Source organism: Lissotriton vulgaris, unplaced genomic scaffold (genome assembly GCF_964263255.1).
Source record: "Lissotriton vulgaris unplaced genomic scaffold, aLisVul1.2 SCAFFOLD_315, whole genome shotgun sequence".
In the NCBI taxonomy this organism is placed as follows: Eukaryota; Metazoa; Chordata; class Amphibia; order Caudata; family Salamandridae; genus Lissotriton; species Lissotriton vulgaris.
The window spans coordinates 1,358,213-1,380,858 of NW_028250410.1; the positions used below are offsets into that span (position 1 = coordinate 1,358,213).

The following is a 22,646-nucleotide window of genomic DNA, read 5'->3' on the forward strand; positions in this document are numbered from 1 at the left end:
GCTCCCCGCTGCTCTCTGAAGGACCGAGAGCGGGCGGAGAGCGTCCTGAGACCGGCCGGGCTGGAGCGCTAGTGAGCGTTCACCCGCGGGGTGCGCCTGGGGGCCCAAAGCAATACCGAGCGCGGGGAAGGGAGTCCCCCTCCCCCCCCCCCAGCATCCGGGTGAGACGCGCTTGAAGCGCTTAGAGTCCCTGACGCCAGGGGCTCGTTGTAGTGGCGTATTTTGGGCATTGCTTGATTCAGCTCATTTGTAAAGAGCGGCTGTGAGATCAACTCGAGGCATTATTTTTAATACCAAGATAAGAGACTAAAGACTATTTTCTTTTTAATAAGAACTTCCTACATACATGCAACCATTAAGAATTAAGTGCAACCATTGAGAAGAAGTGCTACGTTTTTATAATGAAGTAATTACCGTACAACTGCTTGATTTACCTTGCTGAAACTAGATAAAGTTATATATTTTTATAAAATATACTTACCTGTGTGGTCTCAGTTTGTGGTGGATTGGGGATTATTGTTGTGTTAAGTGCAAATGTTATCCACATTGCCTCTGTTTAGTCTAGACTGCTCGCGCCATGCTACCTAGAGGGTGAGCAGGGTTTATCTCAGAGGGTTATTCCTTCACCCTGACTAGAAGCAAGGGTCCCTACTTGGTCTAAGGTACTTACCTCTGCCAACTAGAGACCCCCAGTTCTAACAGCATCTAAAATAACAGCGTTCAACTAGGTGATTCCGAGCTTTAAAGGTAAGCCAGGCAGTTGTCATAGTGCAGCATGCCTCAGTGGGGAGCTATTTAACACACAAGTGCAGGGTTAACCTACTTCCATTTTTTGTATTAGTGATGAATCCTGCTGAAGCATGTTGCAGTGTTCGGAGAATGCCTAATCCATTTATGTTGGGTGAGCAAGGGGCCTACCAACACAAGAGTTTACCAAATATTCTACTACCAGCTTCATATCATGAAAGGAGAGAATGGGTTTGGACTTAAGTTAGTGAAGGTGGAATCTGGCAGATTTAACCAAAGCTCTGCTATGGCTTTTAAGGTTTGGGATGGACTCAGGAAAAAATACCAGATACTTTGCAGTGGTGGCCAGGTGTTAGGTGAGGTCTACAGATTTTATTGACTCAAGCCAGATAAGATCTTTGGAAGGGCTAGGAGGAGAAAGTAAGTCTTCAAGGGATCACATTTGAGATGCTTTTTCTCCATCCATTTCTGGATGCGTCCGATTGTCGATTTTAACTTGATAATATATTTAGGAGGATACACTTTGAGGTAGGCCTAAATAGAATTAGCATATTATTGGAAGGAGACACAGATTCTGGAGACTTCACTAAAAGTCCCTACAAAGATATTAAAAAGAATTGGCAGTAGGATGGGCACAGCATGAATTGCAGGAGGGCACTGAAAAGTTTTTTTTACCAATTTTGACCATCTAGGAATGTTTAGAGGAACTGAAGTGGAAACACAGTTAGACCACTCTCTCAACACCCATCTTGCATTTCTAAGTGTCAAGCATATTTTGAGGATTATCTGTATCCAAAGCTGTTCATGACTCCAGGAGAAGGAGGGAGCTGGGATGTCCTTTATTTCATCATTTGTGGAGATATGTTTTATCAGCTGAAAAGATTCACATTTCTTTATAAGCAAAGGCAAAAAAGGCAGACCTTGGGTAGTTTGGGAATGTTCCACATTCGAGGGATCTTGGGTGATTTTAAGAGGGATTTTACACGTGTATTTTTTAGGCAATTTAGTAGAATTAGATGAATTGGCGATGGCAAGCCAATGTAGAAGGGCCTGAGGAACCTCCCAAGCAATAGTGGAAGGGAATGGATCTGCCAAGAAAGAAAAAGGTTTGAGATCGGATACATCTGAGAGAAGGGTTTCTTCCGAAATCAGGGTGAAGGAAATCCAAGGAGACATTGGCTTATTGTTTGAATGGGAGGTGTAACCAGAAAGGGAATGTCAGAGTTGAGGGGGAGAGAGCGGTTTGAGAGTTCCACTTTGATCCAAGAGATTCTATTAGAGATGGAGAGGATGTGTCCTAATGGCTAGAGCAGTCAACCTCAAAGCTGAGGAACCAGGATCGAGTCCCAGCAGTGACGCTCAACATTCTGTGATTCTGGGCAAACCACTTAATCTTCCCAAGCCTAAGAAAATAAATGTGGCAGTCTGTAACGCAACTTGTGCTTATTAAAAGCGCTCTAATACCTTCAGGTCGAGTTTACGCTATATAAAACTCCTTCCGACCCAAAAAAAAGTTCCTGTCTGATTTTGCTAATTTGATCAATGAAGAATTCATTGCATCTGGAAACATCAGGGCTGGAAGGGGAGGACAAAGTGTTTTGCAGAATGAAGATTTTCAAAAGTTTCTCAAATCTGTTGTTGAAGAGATCGTTTTGAGAGTTAAGGCATCAAGCATTAGCAGAAAGGATGGAGAATTTGTAAGTTCTCCTTTTGTGTTTGAGCTAGCAGAGTGACAGAGGAGTTTCTTTGTTCCCCACAGTAATTTGGCTCTTCTTTTCGAGCGTTTATCGAGACTAAGGCTGGATGAAATCAAACTACAGGTCTTGGTTTTGTGCAATGTCTTCCTGGCAAGAGATGTGATTTTACCAACAATTACTTTAATTGCAGAATTATATTTACCAAAGAGGAGAGTAGTTTTACTGGAGGCAGGTAGAGGCAAGAGGGTAGTAGAGATGAAGACAGTGTGGCAGGTTCTATCTAATAGTGTATATCTGTGGTTTCAAGTCACGCTTATGTTTCTGACCCCACTGGCGGCGAGGGAGATGGAGACGGCACTTAAGGAACTGATCTGTCCATTATAATTCGATCTAGAGCATGGACAGGCTTTCTGTAGATAATGTCAAGGATGGGTCCTAGCGGTGCATACAGGTATGAAGGTAGGTGCCTGCCTTCTGGGAGTGCAAAGAGGTGAGAATGGGTTGGAAGATTTGAATTACTTGAGCCTGAAGAGTACTGGGAGGGAGAGTCGGGAGTGCATTACTCCCAGGGCAACTCTTGGGCACCTGCACTGCATACCCAAGCATAAGAGGCAGAGGGTCTGAGCACAAAGATAGGCTGGACAAGGCCCAGGGGTTGGACAATCTAGCACATGGCTAGTGTCAAGACGAGTGTCAAGTCACTGATATGTAGATTCCTTGAAGCCACCCTGGACAAAAGTCCATCTTCACCAGGCACACAGGTGCAGAAAACAAAGAGGGCTTATAGGAGTCCTAAGCTAACAAGTCATTAATGTTAGTAAGTGGGTAACTAGCTGCAGGTCACCACGTGTTAGGGTTATCAACTCTGGTCAATGATATATTGCAAGAGTTGGAAGTCGGCTATTTCTGGACGGTCGGTCTTGCTCCAGATGTGGTCCTAAGTTAAGCCACAGCCACACTTTGGTGGAACCAAATGTCCTTGTTTCGTCTCACAACCTACGGCTCATGAACCCTGGGGAAGGTCTGGAGCACTCTTGGGTTACTGCGAAGGCGGGCAGAGGTTTCGCCTGTCCTGAAGAGATGAGCAGAGGCATCAGTAAGAGACTCAACGTGTGTGAGAGAACCACAAGGCCACTTTTGTGTGAGGTTTGGTCCATTTTCGGCGAATGCCTGAGATATGCAACCTATTTGTAGCTCATAAAGTGATTTGACTAAGTAAAGAAAGATCAAAGGCTCCAAAATCAAGCATCAAGTTGCGTCTTCGTTTATGGAGACATGACCATACATAACTGGATCTGAAAGAGTTCCTCTAGCTGCCACTGAATGCCGGTATTCAGATCTAGTCACTGCACCATCCAAGGGGATTTCTATAACAAAATTATAGGCAAAAAATGAAATCTCTCATAATAATGCATGGTCAGCATCACCACATTAGATTCCTCCGTGGCCCTTGAGCGGTCTGAAACACAGGGGATGTTCTTTAAGGGTGGAAACGCCCTGGATCCCAAACTCAGAGCGGAGCCCAAGCACATCCGGTTCAGATAACATATGAAAAACTAACTGTTAAAGGAAGCTTTTGGCTAAAGGTACTCCAGTTCTGCAATAAAAGGATGTCAGAAGTGATGTCACATAACCCGACAGGACTTCAATGGTCTGGCTATTCTGCTCCATTTATTGCATATACTAGTCCCTTTTGTTGCACGTGTTCCAGCACTCTGAAGTTATGGAAAGATAAAAATATCTGCTTTACAAATTGCTAACATCTACAAATCAGAATTATGACACCATATTATTAAAACACTTTATTTGAACGGCCATTTTTCCAAGAATGTGTTTTGGGGTCATCAGTAAATGTTATTGACCTGTTCTAGAAATCAAGGAATTTGCTCCTAAATAGACCAATAAACATGGTACAGAACTTTAATTAATTGTCGAAAGCCAAGTGATGGTGCTCAAGTCAGGACCAGCACTTTTAGCACAGAGGAAAGCGACCCCCCACCCCCCAAAAAAAAACGCGCTGTTTCCTGAAATCTTTGGCCACCTCCTTCTTAGTACCAATCTCACCGGAAGAGTCACTGACTTCCAGAAAGACTAATATTCACAAATCAAACGTGTTTTCTTTTTCTCTATTTGTCGGTTTAAGTTTTGTCTTTCCTCATGGACATGGTTTACTTCTTCGCTTACAGTGCCTGGCACCAAGTCCTGAACCGTACAAGGCGCTACACTCCAAAGCCAGAGAACAAACATAACATACCGTTCCAGAGTAGACTCAAAGGCTGTTTGATGTGAAATACAGAAACGATCAGGGTTCAGTGGGCCCCGGTGCCACTGCACCTGCCGGACCAATGGAAGTTACGCCCCCGCTCGAAAGCCACAATGAGAGTTCGTCAGCCAGCCCTATGGTCACCCAATGGCTGGAAGGAGATGTGTGAGGTAGGTTACCAAGAGACACTCACCTCCGCCGTTCCGGTAGCACAGGTAGGGGAAGCGCCAGACGTTGCCCAGCCCCACGCAGTAGCCGATGCAGGAGAGCAGGAACTCGTATTTGCCGCCCCAGGTCTGCCTTGGGGGGATGGAGGGGGCAGCCGGGGAGGAGGGCTGCGTCTCGCCTGGGGACTGCGGGCTGCTCTGCTGCTGCGAGGCATCGTACCCGTAGACGACTCCATTGAGGTGTTCAGGGCTACCCTGCAAATAAAGAACACAATTATGTACTTCCGGGTCACAGGGGTCATTTTAAGAGAAACTCAAAACTGTGCAACACAAACGCATGAAAACAATAGAACATATTCACATTTGTAAATACACCCAACGCAGGGTAGGCACAAGGCATGGGGCAGTGTGGGCAGCTGCCCAGGGCCTCACACCCGTACCAGTTCAACACACAACCAGCCCTCTTGTACTCATTCTGATACAATCGAAAGAAAGGTGTCTCTTTGCAAATGGGCCCATAAGAGGGAGGGCCTACCCCATGGCCTCTTAGAGATGGTGTCCCAGTTGCAAGGAGACACATTTTGCAGGTTTGTCCTGCAATCAGGCCTTCTGCCGGGCTGCACATTCAGAGACACTGCGGGACACCCATTGTCAGCCCTTAGCGCCCCGCAGGTTTAACTCTCCCCCAAGCAATTCTCACACCTAAAGCCCGAAATGTAGGTGGCTGTCTGAGCGGAGGAGCTGCGGCCCAGGAGGAGTCTGAACATAGCAGCTTCTGGGGCCCTGAATATGTCCCGTATGCAAATTAGAGGGGCCTCGCACATTCCCTTTCATCCCAGGGCCCCAAAAATCCTAGAACCGGCCTTGCACCCAAAATGAAGAGAAGATTGGGAATGTAAGTAATATAAAGTAATCGGAAAAACGCGAGTTGAGGGCTGGAAAACAGAGGAACGGCAACTGTGCAACACTCCCAGTGGATGCAGAGGTGTGCACAGAAGAGGATAGCAGGGGTAGCTATGGCTGAAGGTAAAGCTGTAAGAATCCAGACGCAGGCCGATGTAGAGTTCACAGGTGATGGAAAGGCTTCCTATTTCCAGAGGAAGTGCCCAGTCCAGAGGAGAGATCAGTGAGTTCCTTCAGAGAAGGGAGCTCTACTCTTCGGATTGAGGTCTTCCTGCAGGAGTCAGACTTCCCCATCAACACCACTCCAAGCCAGGCTCAGAGTTAGATGGAGAAGAGCTTCTTTAGTGTGTGGACAGGGATTACGGGAGGGTGGCTCAGTGAGCTGAAGGTTCACCGCTGACAAATACTTTGTCCTGGAGCTCATGAATTAGAATACCACAAAAAGTACACTCTGCCAAGCGTGAGGCTCAAGGAGCGCGCCTCTAGGGCCCGGCCCTCGCTACGCCCCAGGTCAGAGTAGGGGGCCGGCTAGCCCTATGGGCGACCGGCCGCGTTTCACTTCCGGGGCACCGGGTGACGCACGTCCGGTGCGGGAGGGGGCAGGGACCGGTACCTACTTAGGCTCTGGGAGTAGTGGTCCCGGTCTCTTTTTCCTTCACTGCACCGGACCGGCTGTGCGCTCCAGGGACTGCGCCCATTAGTTTAACTCCCACCCACCCGTCCCTTAGATCAGTAGTTCGGGGGGGCAAGTTTGCGGTAAAGAGACCTTAGAACATTGACATGGATTTACAGAATGAACGGGAGTCCATCTTGCGTACTCCTCAGGCCAGCACTGAGGGGAGAGATGGTAAGCTCTCCGCAGGGAGAATGAATGTGGCCACCGGCTGGGGAGGCTAGGGCGCCAGGTTACGAGCCTCCTGGGATCCTGGGCAGCCTGGTGGTCGAGGGGTGGGCCCCGGAGATGGCAGACAAGGACCAGAGGGCAGGGGCCCATCACTCAAGGAAGCAGGTGGGTTGCGCCTAGCGTGTGAAGCTCGGATTTATAGATGCGAGCCAGAGGGCCCCTTAGTGCTGGGGGGAAAGGAACTAGTATAAAGGAAAAACTTGTAATGTCAATATTAAAATTGTGTTATTGATTTTATCAAATTTTTAATATAAAATGTTTAGTCATGTTTATGAATGTTGATATTAAACATGGCCGTTTTACACCCACTCAATCTCTGTGGATGATTTTAACTGTGGGTTGTACTGCTGTCTTGGCGGGCGGGGAGCAGGCTGGGGGAGCCAACTGGAGTACATTGACAATGTAAGAAATTGGGGTATTATCCCTGTTAGGGTGAATCACTAAAGTCACTAAATTAGTCTGAACTCAACCCACTGATATCAGTGGCACAGAGCAGACAGGCCTAACTTGGAGGCAATGTGCACGTGTCGCTGTAAAAGCAGCTCGTAACTTAAACTCGCTACTTTAGAGTACTCCGGTGAGTCACCACAGGCTTAAACTCTAAGTCACAACAGCGCGTTACGTTACAAACACGTCTTTAAACAGAGTGGTCTTAGATGCCACTTAACACCACCATTGAAGGGTTTCTGGAAGTCCACCTAACAATAGAATCTGTGACGCAAGCCACGGGGGTCTCACTCCTGTAGATTTCCTTTGTCCCGAGACGTGTGTAGATAGCCTGTGGGCCAGCAGAGCAGTAAAACTGGACTGGGGTCACCCTGGTCAAATCACGGACATGGGTCAGTACACAGAATATTCCAGGCTTGCCAGAGACCCCAGAATGTTGATAGCTTTAAGTGGAGTCCCCCACGTGGTTCTGATAACTCAACAAATATATAAGTGATATCATTACAAAGCTTTATTATATGCTAACCTAGCGCGTAATATAAATGAAAAACTATTAGCACAGCTGAGCATTAGAAATGAAAAAAAATTAAACATTTTAATTGGGGACTAACAAAACCAGACATTAATGGGCCAGATGTATCAAAGGGTTTTACCCATTCTGTGTCTATGGGAATATGTGCTTGTACATATGACCCATTGTGGTGCTCTGTTGATCTGTGAAAATGCGCTCATCCCCCTCAATGTCTTTCCTCTGAGGGGTGGCCCTTCCAGAGAGCCATACTGCCCAGGGTCAGTCAAGGGCAAGGGGCCACATGTATCAAAGGGATTTACCCATTTTGTGTCGATGGAAAAATGCCTTAGTACATGTGGGCCAGAGCCTGTCAGAGTTCCCCAGCATGGATCCTCCTCTCTCCAGAGGAAGAAACATGGTGGTTTCACACACTGTTGCACTCTCCAAAACAACAGGCGCGTGGTCTAGTCTTGCTTCTCAGGACGGTCACGAGATTGAGGCGGGAAAACGTACACGTGTAGGGCAATGAGAAGACAGCGATTAAACTGCACGTTGTAAGGCACAATATTATACACAATTCGGCTAAATGAGGGCATTAGTAATAATCACTCAAATACACGCAAGCTAAAAATATATATATAACAAAAAAAATAGCAAGAAGGAACAAAATACCACAATATAAAAATAAAACAAGCACTGGCGTTGCCAATAGGTTTCGCATTTGGAAAGTTGGAGCTATTGGTTTTGTAAATTACATTTTATATTTATATATTGTTATTGACAATGCCAATAACGATATATAAATATAAAATGTCATTTGCAAAACCAATAGCTCCAACTTTCCAAATGCGAAACCTATTGGCAACGCCAGTGCTTGTTTTTAGGATGGCATGCAACTTTAGCACAAAGTTCTTATTTCCAGAATGTGATTTGAAGCAGTTGTGCGGATCGACTACATTCATACGTAACTGGTCGAAAATCAAAATCCAGATGCCCAAAAGTTCCAAAAATACGTTCTCCGCTGTTGAAAGGAGCATGAAAGGGTAAAAAAGTAACCCCAGCAGGCAGTCACAAGGTTAGGAGCTGCTGCATACTTTCTACCCTTTGTCATCAGTTGTGGTCTATTTTATATACCCTCGCTAGGCTGAGAGGGTTTAACTTTGCAAAGGAGGCTAGCCTAAAGCAAGTGCAGGAAAGAATCCGTCGGAGCGAGGCTCCGAGCAGCCGTATTTGTGCAAGGAAACCATTTGCATGTGTGTGGGTGCGAGTGGAGATTCCAGGGTTTGTCTCCAGCCGAGGGGAGGGGAGGGGAGGGGTTCGGAGGAATGCAGGGAATCAGGTCGGGCTGAGTAGGGGGGAGGGGACTGTCTTGGGATAACTTTCATCCTGTTGTTGCATAAACTTGTTAAAAGAAAACTTCATGTGTGGTGAAGCTAGCCTTGAGATGTGTACTCTGCGGGAGGCCAGGCCGTGAGCCCCCTCCAAAACTAAATGCAACAGGAAGCGGAATCAGATGGGTGAAATTCTAGAGGTGTTGTTTTCCATGGAGGTCTCAGAATCACTGTAGGTACGTTAGTTTGAAATCAAGTCTGTTTTCCCTTTCTTGTAGCCGGGAAGTTCTTGGTAATTAAAGGCTAGCAGCCGCCACACCTGCCCTTCGTACTTTGGCTACAACAGGTTGGTGGCGGTAGTAGTATCCCGGAGGAAATGATCAAACTGCCACGTGCTCGGGACTTTCATGTGTGGGCTGCTACATTGTGGAGAACTGTGCATTCATGTCTTGCAACACTTTGTGCTTTACCTGCGCTTGGAATACATTTGTGACAAGATCGCTGTTGGTTTGGACTGAAAGTGGAGGACTTCACTGACGGAAATGATGTAAAGCTAAACCAGTTGGAGGGAAGCCGGATGGGGGTGGGAGAGCCTGGTGGGGGGCGGGAATGCGAGTGTGGCAGGCGGAGTAGGGAGATGCGCGGAGGGAAGCCGGATGGGGGTGGGAGAGCCTGGTGGGGGGGCGGGAATGCGAGTGAGGGGAGGAGAAGTGTGGCAGGCGATTAGGGAGATGCGTGTGCTTGTGTGGTCACGTGACCCGCTTTTGTGGTCACGTGACTCACATGCACTGTGAAGAAACGGCAGTGGTTTGATGAGTCGATCGAGCACTTGAATTTTAGCCTATCACATTCGCAAGCAAATGATAATAGGCGAAACCTAAAAACGTGCATCAAGTGACGGTACTAAAGGTTAAACGTCATGTAATCCTCAGTTGTAAAAAAAATAATTAAATCCAGCACACTCGAGCCCCCAGCAGAGAAACACCAAAAACCCTTGAAGACGTGCTTCTTTCAAGCAGTTCTGCAAGGCTGTCCTGGGCTGCTCTCAGACACCACCACCCCGTGAGGTGGATTTCAACGGCAGGCACCTGAGGCCGGAAGGGTTCATAAAGTAGGTCAGGCGTGTCCAGTTTCCCTTGCTCCTTCACCACTACAGAGGGCGACTATGCTGAACTGTACCTAACCTGTGGCAGATCAGAAACCACAGCATGGCAAGGAGCCAAGCGGCCCAAGCCCAACAAAAGGGTCTTGTACCCAGCAACACGGCAGGGAATTCCCTTTGGAAAGCCCACTTTAGAATACCTTTTTTTCGAATTCTTTTTATTAGTTTTCAACATAAAGTGACAACACAACAAGGAATAAAAGACAGCGCATGACATGTAGTTCTTTTAAGATTAAGTCAATTGTTTTGATACTTTGGGACCGTGGATATAATGAATCTGGCCCGCTGGATGTCTCTGTTGTTTAAGTGGATGTTTCAGGCTCTCCCCTTTTATCCAAGTCCCATCTGAGGGCCCTCCAGGGGCCCTCCAGGGGCACCAGATCTTCTCCCATATTTTGGGGCAGCCCCTGCTTTGGTAGATTGTCTCTCCTGCAAGGATGCACCAGTCCATGTCATGCTTCCAGTCTCGTAGGAGCAGTGGTTCCGCTGCCCCCCAGTTTTGTGCTACTTTGCTCTTAGCTACCCTTAGACCCACGTTTACCCACAGCCTGTTATACTTAGGAGGCGGGTGATATTTCCATATATTCAATAGGCAGCATTTGGCTGTGAGGAGGGGATGCAGTGGAGTATAAACTCAACCTGATGGCGCACACAAGGAGGTGTGGGCTTTGTAGGCTGAAAGACACAGTAGGTTAAGCTTCAGAGGCAGGAGGACCAGAGTGGTAGAAAGGCTACACGCACTAAATGAGTTGGATGATGAAGACCATATAAGGCAGAGTGGAAAGAAATTAACTGAGTTGTAACTTGCATGGTCTATTGGGAAAACATGGCCCTCGCACCCACGGCCGCCCCTAAAGACCTGAAATCCTGTGCCAACCTGGCAGCGCTTTTATGTCTTTGTAGATGATCGTGGTTCTAGCTTTCTGTTCCTTCCCTCTTCCCTTTTGTGTTGCTAAATTCCTTACCAAGCTGTGTCTCTCCCTCTTCCTTCCTCTTCTACACTCTTGATGCACTCCTCTTTTCAGTCCCCTTTTCCCTCCTGCTCTTTTCCTTCTTTCCTTCCCTTTCTAATACTTTCCATCTTTAAATCTGACCCTTCTTCCCAATCATATTCTCTTTACTACTCTTTCCCCTCTCTCGTTCGTCTCTTCTGCTCTTCCGTGTATCTTATGTAAACATTTTCTTAAGTTCCTAGAGTTACCTTTGCACGTCAAAGCCTTACAAACAGCGCAGCGGTCTGGCAGCGAAAGACATAAGGATGCGTCTATAGTTGACCTGGAAAGCAACTCCATCCACTATTTTCAATTGGCTTTTTGATTTTTTTAAACTCTTATTTTCTTGCTTTCTGTTCAATGGTTTCCTTTAAGCCCATCCATCTAGACTTTGTCCCTCTCGTCTGTTTACCGTCTCTCCGATTGGCTTCTTTTATCCTTCCACAAGTGTCTGCTTTTTTGGGAACTTTCTAAAAGCACTTCATGAGAGTGCATGCGTAATCCCATTCCCTGTGTGTTCCCACTTCTCCCAGCACATTTATTTTCATAATACATTTCTACTTTCAACCCCTTTTCCTTTGAGCTTTTCTCAGTACCTTCACAGTTTCATACAGATTCTCCTTACCACTTGGTCTCCCGAGCACCATCAGTTTTAAAATATTTCATCAAGGCCTTTACTATACTTCTACGTGCACATTTCGTTTCTTACAGTTAACATAATCCTAATTAATAAAAAAAAAAACTTAAATTGTGCTTTTATTAAACATTCCATGAGACTGCACGATTTTTACCATTCAGTGGAAGGGCCCGCTTATCTTGGCACATTTCTTTTCATAAATTATAAAAATGTCACTTTAATACAGCGTTGTCCTTTGAGATGCTCGCTTCGGCACTTTACCTCCACGTTACTATTTCTCTTGTTCAGTTGCTTTCACTCTCATACGTTGCCCTGACTCCATTTGCTTTCCTTGCTGCGCCATCCGTATTGCTTACCTCCCTCCCTGTGCCCTCTGTTGCTTCCCAACCAGCATCCTCAGTGTTGCTTCCCCCATACCCGTGTCCTCAGTGTTGCTTCCCCCACCGCGTCCTCAGTGTTGCTATCCCCACCCATGTCCTCAGTGGCGCTTCCCCCACCCGCGTCCTCAGTGTTGCTTGCCTCCCTGTGCCCTCCGTGTCACTTCCCCAACCTGCGTCCTCAGTGTTGCTTCCCCCACCCAGTGGTGCTTCCGCCACCCGCGTCCTCAGTGGTGCTTGCCTCCCTGTGCCCTCCGTGTTGCTTCCCCAACACGCGTCCTCAGTGTTGCTTGCCTCCCTGCGCCCTCCGTGTTGCTTCCCAAACCCGTGTCCTCAGTGTTGCTTGCCTCCCTGTGCCCTCTGTGGTACTTCCTCCACCCACGTCCTCCGTGTTACTCATCTCCCTGTGCCCGCCGTGTTACTTCCCCAACCCGCTTCCTCGGTGTCGCTTGCCTCCCTGTGCCCTCTGTGTCGCTTGCCTCCCTGTGCCCTCTGTGTTGCTTGCCTCCCTGTGCCCTCAGTGTGGTTTGCCTCCCTGTACCCTCAGTGTTGCTTCCCCCACCTGCATCCTCAGTGTTGCTTTCCCCACCTGCGTCCTCAGTGTTGCTTCCCCCACCTGCGTCCTCAGTGTTGCTTCCCCCACCTGCGTCCTCAGTGTTGCTTCCCCCACCTGCGTCCTCAGTGTTGCTTCCCTCACCTGCGTCCTCAGTGTTGCTTCCCCCACCTGCGTCCTCAGTGTTGCTTCCCCCACCTGCGTCCTCAGTGTTGCTTCCCCCACCTGCGTCCTCAGTGTTGCTTCCCCCACCTGCGTCATCGGTGTTGCTTCCCCCACCTGCGTCCTCAGTGTTGCTTCCCCCACCTGCGTCATCGGTGTTGCTTCCCCCACCTGCGTCCTCAGTGTTACTTCCCCCACCCACGTCCTCAGTGATGCTTCCCCCACCCACGTCCCTCAGTGGTGCTTCCCCCACCCACGTCCCTCAGTGGTGCTTGCCTCACTGGGCCCTCCGTGTTCTTTCCCCACTTGCGTCCTCAGTGTTACTTCCCCCACCCACGTCCTCAGTGATGCTTCCCCCACCCACGTCCCTCAGTGGTGCTTCCCCCACCCACGTCCCTCAGTGATGCTTCCCCCACCCACGTCCCTCAGTGATGCTTCCCCCACCCACGTCCCTCAGTGGTGCTTCCCCCACCTGCGTCCTCAGTGTTGCTTCCCCCACCTGCATCCTCAGTGTTGCTTCCCCCACCTGCGTCCTCAGTGTTGCTTCCCCCACCTGCGTCCTCAGTGTTGCTTCCCCCACCTGCGTCCTCAGTGTTGCTTCCCCCACCTGCGTCATCGGTGTTGCTTCCCCCACCTGCGTCCTCAGTGTTGCTTCCCCCACCCACGTCCTCAGTGGTGCTTGCCTCACTGGGCCCTCCGTGTTCTTTCCCCACTTGCGTCCTCAGTGTTACTTCCCCCACCCACGTCCTCAGTGATGCTTCCCCCACCCACGTCCCTCAGTGGTGCTTCCCCCACCCACGTCCTCAGTGGTGCTTGCCTCCCTGTGCCCTCCGTGTTGCTTACCCAACACACGTCCCTCAGTGGTGCTTGCCTCCCTGTGCCCTCCGTGTTGCTTCCCCCCACCCGCTGTGTTGAGTTTGGTGGACCCCTGTTGCTTCCCCCACCATCTGTGCTGCTCCCGCACCCGCGTTCTTTCCCTCACATACTTGCGTTGCTTTTTTTCTATTTATCCATTCTTCTCACATTTGGCAAAACCAATAGGCCCCAGAGGGGAGACCTGTTTGCTATTTACTTTATTATTCAATTCTCATCTCTTATCTCGCGCCATCCATTCTTTGAGCAATTGCTCTATTTATCTCCCTTCCTTTTGACTCCCTGCTCCTCACTTCTGTTCTTTTCCATCTCCCGCAACTTAATTATTTTTCAAAGTGCACACAAGAAAGCAGCTAAGTACAACAACATGACGTGATGTGCCTAGGAGCACACATTTTAACCAGCAGTGATTAAAACCCAAGTCTTTCAGTTGCCAGTTCTGCAACTAAGCCACTTACTCACAAACGTTTACTAATCGGAGTTCTCTGGTAGTTAATGTACTAGTTAGTATCCCTTCGAAAATTCACAGAATGACAGCTGCAAAGGTCGAATCTGCAATTTCTGTACAAAATGTTTAAGTTATGATAATCTATTTAATGCTAAACTTCAGAGGAGGCACATCAGCACGGTTTCATCACAAAAGCCTTCATAACAATAGTAAAGTCTTAAAAACAAAAAAACAACAAAAAAACACATCACGTTCTGCTGTTTTAGAGCTTTACGGCATTTGAACAGGAGTACATTTTTTACATAATCAGCGCAGGGCCGACTTTAGCGCGGATGGCCCCTGGTGCAACAATCTTTTTTGGTGCACCCCTTCATGACCTCCTCGTTGAAATCCCTCACTACCACCTGGCAAATGCTTCCCTCATCTCTCCATAGGCCCTTCCTCACATACATTTCTTTCTTTTAAAGCGCTGGCAAAGGTTGGCTTTACTAATCCACATTAAATACAGATCCGTTCTTTGCAGCAGGGTTATTAACCCTCTGTTACTTTATGGAAGTCTAAACTGCCCCTAGACAAAACTCTAATCTCTCTGTAGCAGGAACATTAATCAGAAAAGTTATCTCGACAGTTTTATTCCTGCTGGAAAGCTGGATACACAAGGAACTCTGCAGCAGGTGCTTTTAAATTTGAAGTTATTGCTAAACACAGGCCCCCCCCCTGAGGTCAGTGCCCAACATCCAAGTCGGAGACCAGTGCGCCACACCGCCTTAAAGTCAGCCCTGAATCAACATGCGTCGACTAGGATTCTCGCAATAGATTCTTTATAATCAAAGACCCGGCTTTAGCTTAACGGTTGTTTGAAATTTTTTAAGTGAATACACGGTGGTCTGCTGTTGGAGACCGAGCAGCAGTGCGGCTGAGCTCTGTAGTAATAAATAGACCCCACTACTAGCGGGAGGGTCACATGACAAGCACTAGTGGTGCCCCCTGGCCTGCAGGCTGTTTGTTGCACAACCGTAATCCAGAGAGGGTAAGGTGCGTGAAGGAAGACAATACGTTTACAGACTAGAGAAGATAGAAGGCTCTAGACTGCAGTTTTTGAGAGAGAAAAGACAATGGACAGAAACAGTTTCTAGGAAGGGCTCTATTGACTGAAGAAGCATTTGAGCAGAAGGAAACAGCCTGAAGGACTTGAAATGGAGAAGGCTACAGAGCAGGGGTGTCCATTGTAAGTCCGAAAGGGTTAGACTCATGCCAGATTTACAGAATTACAAAAACAACAAATGAATGAATTAAACCCAGATCAGTTGACTGGGGGTGGGTGCTTGCAATGATCAACACCCCGCCCATCATCCCCTTTGGTATTGCTAAGCTCGCCCTAAGTTGGCAGGGTATGCCCAGACGTGGGTCCCTTGCTCACTCTGCCACTGGATTCAAGATAGCCTGGCTGATGAGGGTTATGAACCTGGAACCGGTCCCAGGATGCTAGTTTCTGGCCCAGGGAAGGCACAGCTTGGCTGTTCAGGCTGGACTGTTCCCATGACGCCCAGGGTCAGACTGATTTGCATATGGCCATGTCTGAACTGGGGTGGCAGAGTGAGCTACCCACTGCCTCATTCAGAATGCTGATATGTGTGAAAGAAAAATGTGAATGACACTTGAACAGACCAATGGTAGAAAGGCTGACAGAAAATACTTGTAAGTATCTAAGTTTGTAGGTATTTTTATTTAGAAATATTTGGAAAACACAAGGTTGACACACCAGCTAAAGGTGTCTCTAGGCCAGACCTAGAAAGCAGAGGGAACCTTCACATAATCTCCCTCCCCTTCCCCATCTCACGTTGCGGCGTCACTTCCGGAGCTAAGAACTCAGCAGCCTGCTCGGCCTTCATCCTGGTAAAACACTGCTCAATCCAGCCCTGACTAGCCCTGGCGGGCTGAAGACCAGGAGGCTGCAAGGCGGAATAGTTCTAACTGAGATTGTGTTTATATAGAAAACAAGGGATTTCAGTTTTAGTGTATTTGTCGACTTTATAGAAACTTAACTAGTACTTGCATTTACAACTACAAATATTTTGCCTCTCCTCGCGAGATCCACGGATAATCTGTGATCAGTTGAAAATGAGAACCAATTCGGTACAAAATAAAGTTTGCCAGTGAGACAGACTAAATCTTCATGAACTGCTTTACAGTTCCGTTGGTTTGCTCCCATTCCCTCTCAGCAAGTGTAATTAGAAAAGAAAAAAAAAATCACAGCCTATATTCTCTAAAAATAAATGACTGCCCCTGTACCTCCTGGACACTGAGAACCGTGTTGAGAATGATACACGGGGCATTATTTGTACCACCAGAGCCTGCAGCATGGAGGAACCAATCTCCCTCACAATCTATATAACTGCACGCCTAACCCTAGAGATGATTTTCAGATGAATAATCTCGCGAGACCTCGACCTCCACGGGAGTAAAGAAGGGCGCATTTATACACTACTTTGCCATCTGCTCCCTCGTGCAAAAAGCTGGACCCAAACAACAGTTTATGGTTAAGATGCTCGCACCCCCTCCCCCCAACCACCTCAACCCAGTTATCACTGGCAGCACCCTGCCTTATAGCCAGCACGGTCGTCTAAGATCAGCACACTCGTGACTATCCGATACCCCACTGGTTTTGAAAGAATGGTTCAATCACTTGAACGCTCGCAGCTGAAACGTGTGGTAATCACCAGATCACAAGTGTGAAGCCTGACGAAGACAGCCCACACAGTCGTCCACCTGAGGTCTGTTGATTAAGTAGTAAATTAAATTGATTACCATTATATTCAGGGTTTAAAATGGGAAAAAAATAAGTGCAGGTACTCAAATAAGCTAGAGGTGTAGTGAGTGGGTGGGGCAAGGAGCGGGGCTAAGGGCAAGACTTGATGATTCTTAACAACTTCGATAATAGTTGCTGCACACACCAAAACAAAGCAGGTTAACTCATTACACAAAATGAAAGACAAATGTAATAATATATTAACATTTCCTTTTTCTGCAATAGATGCACCTTCTGAGAGCCATACTGGTAATTGCTGTCGTTTGGCACAATAATATATATTTTTGAGCACAGGAGTAGGAAGAAATTGAAAATACCCCCACTTCGAACCAAAGCTCTTATGGCACGAAGCAAATGAAGCAATTCATCACGACCCTCCCCAGAAGAGATCTCCTGTCTCCTCCATTAATCTATACATTCCTCCTTTCATCCTACCATGTAACTGCTGATGTCCACCATTTAACCTTTACATTCTGTTGTCTATTCAGTCTTTCATCCATCATTCAGTTTTTCACCATTCCGTCTGTCCACCCTTCAAATCCAAACCGATCCATCCAGCCATCCTTCCATCTTTAAACCTATCCATTCATCCTTTCACTCATCCATCTCTTTAGCCACCCTTTCACTCATTCATTAATCCTTTCGCTCATCTATCCATCAACCCTTTCTCTCCTTTATTCCATCCACCCTTTCATTCCATCCACCCTTTCACTCAATCCCTCCTTTCACCCAGTGAAGTAGTGTGGCTCACTGGTTAGAGGCGGCAGACCCGAGAGCAGAGGACGGCCCGGGACCAGGGTTCGATTCCCGGCGTGGCAGGTTTCTGGACCAGGGTCAGCGGACTCGATAATTCTCTCGCCTCGGTGCCCACTCTGATCAGCGATCACACTCGGCAACTCTGGGCATTAGCTTGCCTCATCTTCACTAACGGCCCCACCAGACCGCCGGGGATGCCTGGTCTCACCCTGGAGATACCCATTAAGGGACCATCTCTCAGGGAAGCCAGGAAGGGTTTCGCAGCGGTCGAAGCGCCTTGGGACCCTCCGGGTAAGTAGTGCGCTATATAAATGCCTATACATTTACACATTTAGATTTACACCCATCCATCATCCCCCCTTTCATCCATCCTTCCTACCTTCCATCCAATCTTTCACTTATCCACCCATCATCCACCCTTTAATTCAATCATCCACCCTCTTTCAACCATCCATCCACTCATCTATCCATCCAACCATCTATACATCCACCCCTTGACTCACCCATCCATCCATCCACCCTTTCACTTACACACTCTCCCACCCACCAACCCTCCCTTTTACGTTACATATGAACCTTTTTCGCCGAGCAGCCATATACACACACAAAGTGCCACCCTTTTTCTTTAAAATACCTCCTGAGAGGGTTCTGATTCTCACGCTCTTTCCTTACAAAAAATAGGCATACACATGCAGGAAAACACACCAACATAAACCGACACAAAAGATTTAGATATGATAAAAGCCATTTTATACTCTTCAAATACCATGGCTTTTTTAATCACCACTGCCAGGGGACTGCCTTCATTCCTGTATTTGCACAAATGCACACGATAGTGTGAATGTGATGGACCCTGCTCTGTCAAGCACAGCGTGAAGCTGAGCACCTGGACATTATTCAAATGAGGCCTGCTGAATAGCTCTGCCGGGGCTCAGATCGGGACTACAGAAGCGGCGCCTTGGCTGTCAGAGACACGCTCCACTCCTGCTCACCAGCACTCACAGCCAATGCGCCTACCTTTTCATGAGTACCGGTACTCTTCTCGGCAGTGGAGAAGTGCCGGTACTCAGAGTGACAAATCAATGAAGTGCCAGTTCTCAGTACCGGCCCATTTAAAGCACGGATTATATTGAATTGCTTTATGCAGCGCTTAGAAATGGGGGAACAGTGGTCTGAAGTGCTACATAATATACAAGCTATTTGTATACAAAAGCATTAATTCAGATGGCATTGCATTTTATGCCACAAGAATTTCAATGACATTTTCACTTGCAAAACATTAACTATATTTCCCGAAACATATCACAGTTAAAAACGGAGTTTTGTTTTTGCATCAAAAGTGTAAAAACACTGAAATGTCCCAGTTATACATATGAACACAAACAGACAACATAACTGAAGCTGGTCTGCTATGTTGTTCTCTTGATTATTGTTTATGTGTATAAGTGCTATTAGCAAATTGGTGTTTTGTGCATAGCAGACAACCAGGAGTTCTGTTGCATGTGTTAATAAACATAACTGGCAAATAATACGACCAGGTCCCGTGCCCAACATGCCATGAGAGCTCACCCCATATTTTTTAGAACCATCATTGCGACAAGATTGTGGTCTTTATACGATTCAATTCCCCAAAGCAATGCATTCTCCGGGGTATGTTGCCGATTGTAGGCCTGGAACTGCAGAGTTTTGGAGCAAGGAATTCGGAAAGACTAGAACATGTGTTTCATTACTGATGAATGTTATTCAAACATAGGAGTAATTTACTGGAATTGATAGAAAAGTGATGAATTGCTCTGAGTAGCTGAATAGTCAGGAAGTCACTATTGTGTCCTGATGATGGTCCTAAAAAGAAATCACAGGTGGGCCGAAACATTAACACTCCCACGGAGTCAGCCGGTGGGAGTGTGGGATATGGGCCCAGTAAGGTCCCACATGAGAAGGGATTTGGATGTCTTAGACCCTTTACATGGGGCCCTGGCTGGCCACTACCGGCCCAGTACAATGTTTCCCCAGTAAACACAGGCATTGACTTGTAATTCTGCCTCGTTCTCATTTTTTGGTTGAAAGCATGGCACATAAATAATGGGGGGAAATAATCTGATTGTGCACTCCGTATCTGTTTTCATACGGCAAGTCTGCAATCAGGAGTCCTGTGGCAGGAAGGCACAGGTGTTCAGCAATAAGCACACCTCCTGGTTAACAGTATTCACACAATGAGCAACGCCTGGGACGGGTAACACCTGGGAGAGAGTTAACCAAAGCCAAAACTCCGCCAACTAGCATACATGTCGAAACGTAAAGATGCCCTGAGGTCTTCAGGGGGGCAGTTAGAAATGGTCTTCTAGACACACACACACACACACACACACACACAAAACCTCAAGAACTGTATCTAAAGTGACTTTTTAAGGTGAAGAAAGGACATGAGGTTGCAGAGGGGGGAGACAAATTCCCGAAACCTGCGTTGGCAGATGAAACTAGCCTCATTTCTCAATGAATGCCGAATGATTCCTATCGGATGACCAGAGTTGATGTTTGGAATCACCCAGGATTAAGACTTGCTTGGTTGAAAGGAGGAGTCATTGATGTACTGATTTATGAGGCATGAGGAAGAGACTCAACTTGGCCCTTGGTCACATTGGGCTCAAGTGCAAATTCATATTATTTGATGCCAATGATTTCTGTTTTCTCAGTTGGGCAGCTCGACTGGCTGGACTCCTTTGGACTATAATCAAATGTCAATACCCGCTTTCAGGTAACGCCTATAAGGTGACGCTGTCCAAGGAAGGCAGGCTTGATCACTGCTAATCCTACAGGCCCCCAGTGATGCAAGCGGATCCGCAGAGGTAACCAGGGCGTTAGTCTTCATCCACAAAACTGGACCTAGGAATGCGGATACTGATAGGCTGGAGAGTAGACTCGGAAAATAATCAGCAGACAGAAGGTACAAGTTCTGCAGATTACCACAGGAAACTGGCAATAGGTTCTTTCCCAACACATCATCTAAATTCATTTGAGCAGAACTGAAGCCAAGTTTCCTTAAAGAGTTTCTGGCCCAGTTACAAGAAGCAAGGGGTGCATTGAATTGTTCTGCCTTGTGGGAAATTCCCATCAGGATGGAAGTGGAGCAGACTTAGTTAAGAAGACTAGCATTTGGTTAAAAGTTGCGGGGCAGAATCAGGGTAGAGGAGTAAGGTAGTGAAACATTCCAGGTGTACTGTAGTACTCATCATACTGCTTGGGAGAGGCTAACTGGGTAGTTTATAAACCCCCCTGTGATTGAACAGTCTCGCCCAGCCCCCACCTAGTCCCTACTGAGTCTTTGCTGATGCTCCACATAGCAGCGCTCTGAGGCCAGCTACGCTATATACCTGCCCACTGATTCATCCAGCTTGGACTGGAATAGCCAAATCTGATCCAGCGGCACCGCCCTGGGGATACATGGTCACAGCAGCCGTGCACCGCACTGACCCGAGAATCCCAGCTTCGCCTCACACTGCCACCGCCATGACACCCAACTCTCTCCAACCCCACCACAAACAATTTTGGGTAGTGTATGTAAGAGTTTCTTCTGAGAACACACAACTAAACACACCAACCAAAAACAACTAACGGTGCATGGTACTCGTCATAATGTGCTTCAGCGCCTCGCTAGGGGTAGGAAGTGCTACGCAAATGCAATTACAATACAATTCCAGACTCCATTTCAAAGTCTTAGTAGCCTCTCCTTGCTTTACAGTAGCTATGGTCACTTTATCCCTTCATATAGCTCACATGGGTCTTTCCTAACTGGACATTGCCACCTGTAATGCGGCAATATAAAATAATTCTCTGTCTCACTGAGTTAATGAACAAAGATGAATATCCATGGCAGGGTGAGAACTGTTTATGAACTGTTGCAAGCAGAGCGCCCCCTTGAGGTCCCACAAGTAGCGGCGTAGGGCTTCCTTCAGAGGGCTGATGAGAAGGGCACACTCCACGCTCTGTGGTAGTTGAATTTTCAGAGATTCGGCTGGCATGCAGTTTGTCATTTTTAAGACTATAACCAGGGCCACTGGAATTATGTGATTGTGCGTCCGCTGTGTTTTTCGCAGAATTATTAATTTGTGGCATTTGCCACACAACCCATCATCTGTTGCATAATCTGCTGATTTTAACAAAAAAATGCTTCTAGCTCAAACGGTTCAAAAGTTACTAAAAATGCAGCAACATGTGTTGCTGCAGAGTGGAAGGCACTTTGCAAAGGTTGACTAGTCACCTTTCTGTTGCTTATTGCTATATTTGGGTATTAAACTAGTACTAATGAGGTAAAACCAATGCCCAGACAGTGTTAACAAGTGTAAAAACACCAAAATAATGAACTAAAATAATCACATAATGTGCTGCATTATGCCGCAAAATTTGCCTTTTTTGCTGCATATTTACTCAACCCTGCAGCATAATTTTGACCTCCCCTCCCATATAATTTCAGTGGCCCGGCTAGAACAGGTAGCCCAACACCTACTGACCCACAAAATGCAAAGACCAATTGTTAATCCACTAGGACTCGATCAAAGAGCTATTGAGGGAATCATCCTTGTAATGGATTCACGTGTAGAGTCATAGATTACAGATCTATCTCATGTAGGTATCTTAAAACTCCGGCTTGGATCAGCCCTTGCAGACCAGCAGTGGAGAGGGACCAGAGGTGTATTCAGACAGACTGCACGTGCTGGCTGACCAGGAGAGTCTAGGTATTTCCAAGGGAAGATCGACTAATCAAAGGGTTTACCATGGCTTACGCAGACCAAGAAAAGAGGTCCGACCTGCACTCTGGCTCAAGATTGCAGACCGGCTCAGAGCCCAAAATGGGCAGTTTTAATCGGAGGAAAACCCTCACTGGCAGCCACTGCACAGAGGGCAGCTTT

At 47.2% G+C, this 22,646-nt stretch overlaps 1 protein-coding gene across 1 annotated transcript in view; it reads right to left on the reverse strand.

Moving 5' to 3' along the window:
- The window catches only part of LOC147663270 (sodium-dependent proline transporter-like), a 419,748-nt gene that overhangs the window by 283,701 nt on the left and 113,401 nt on the right, over positions 1-22,646 (reverse strand). The window contains exon 2 of the mRNA XM_086950574.1: positions 4,901-5,129. Within this exon, the coding sequence (XP_086806700.1) occupies positions 4,901-5,129 (229 nt within the window). The remainder of the gene's footprint in view (positions 1-4,900; positions 5,130-22,646) is intronic.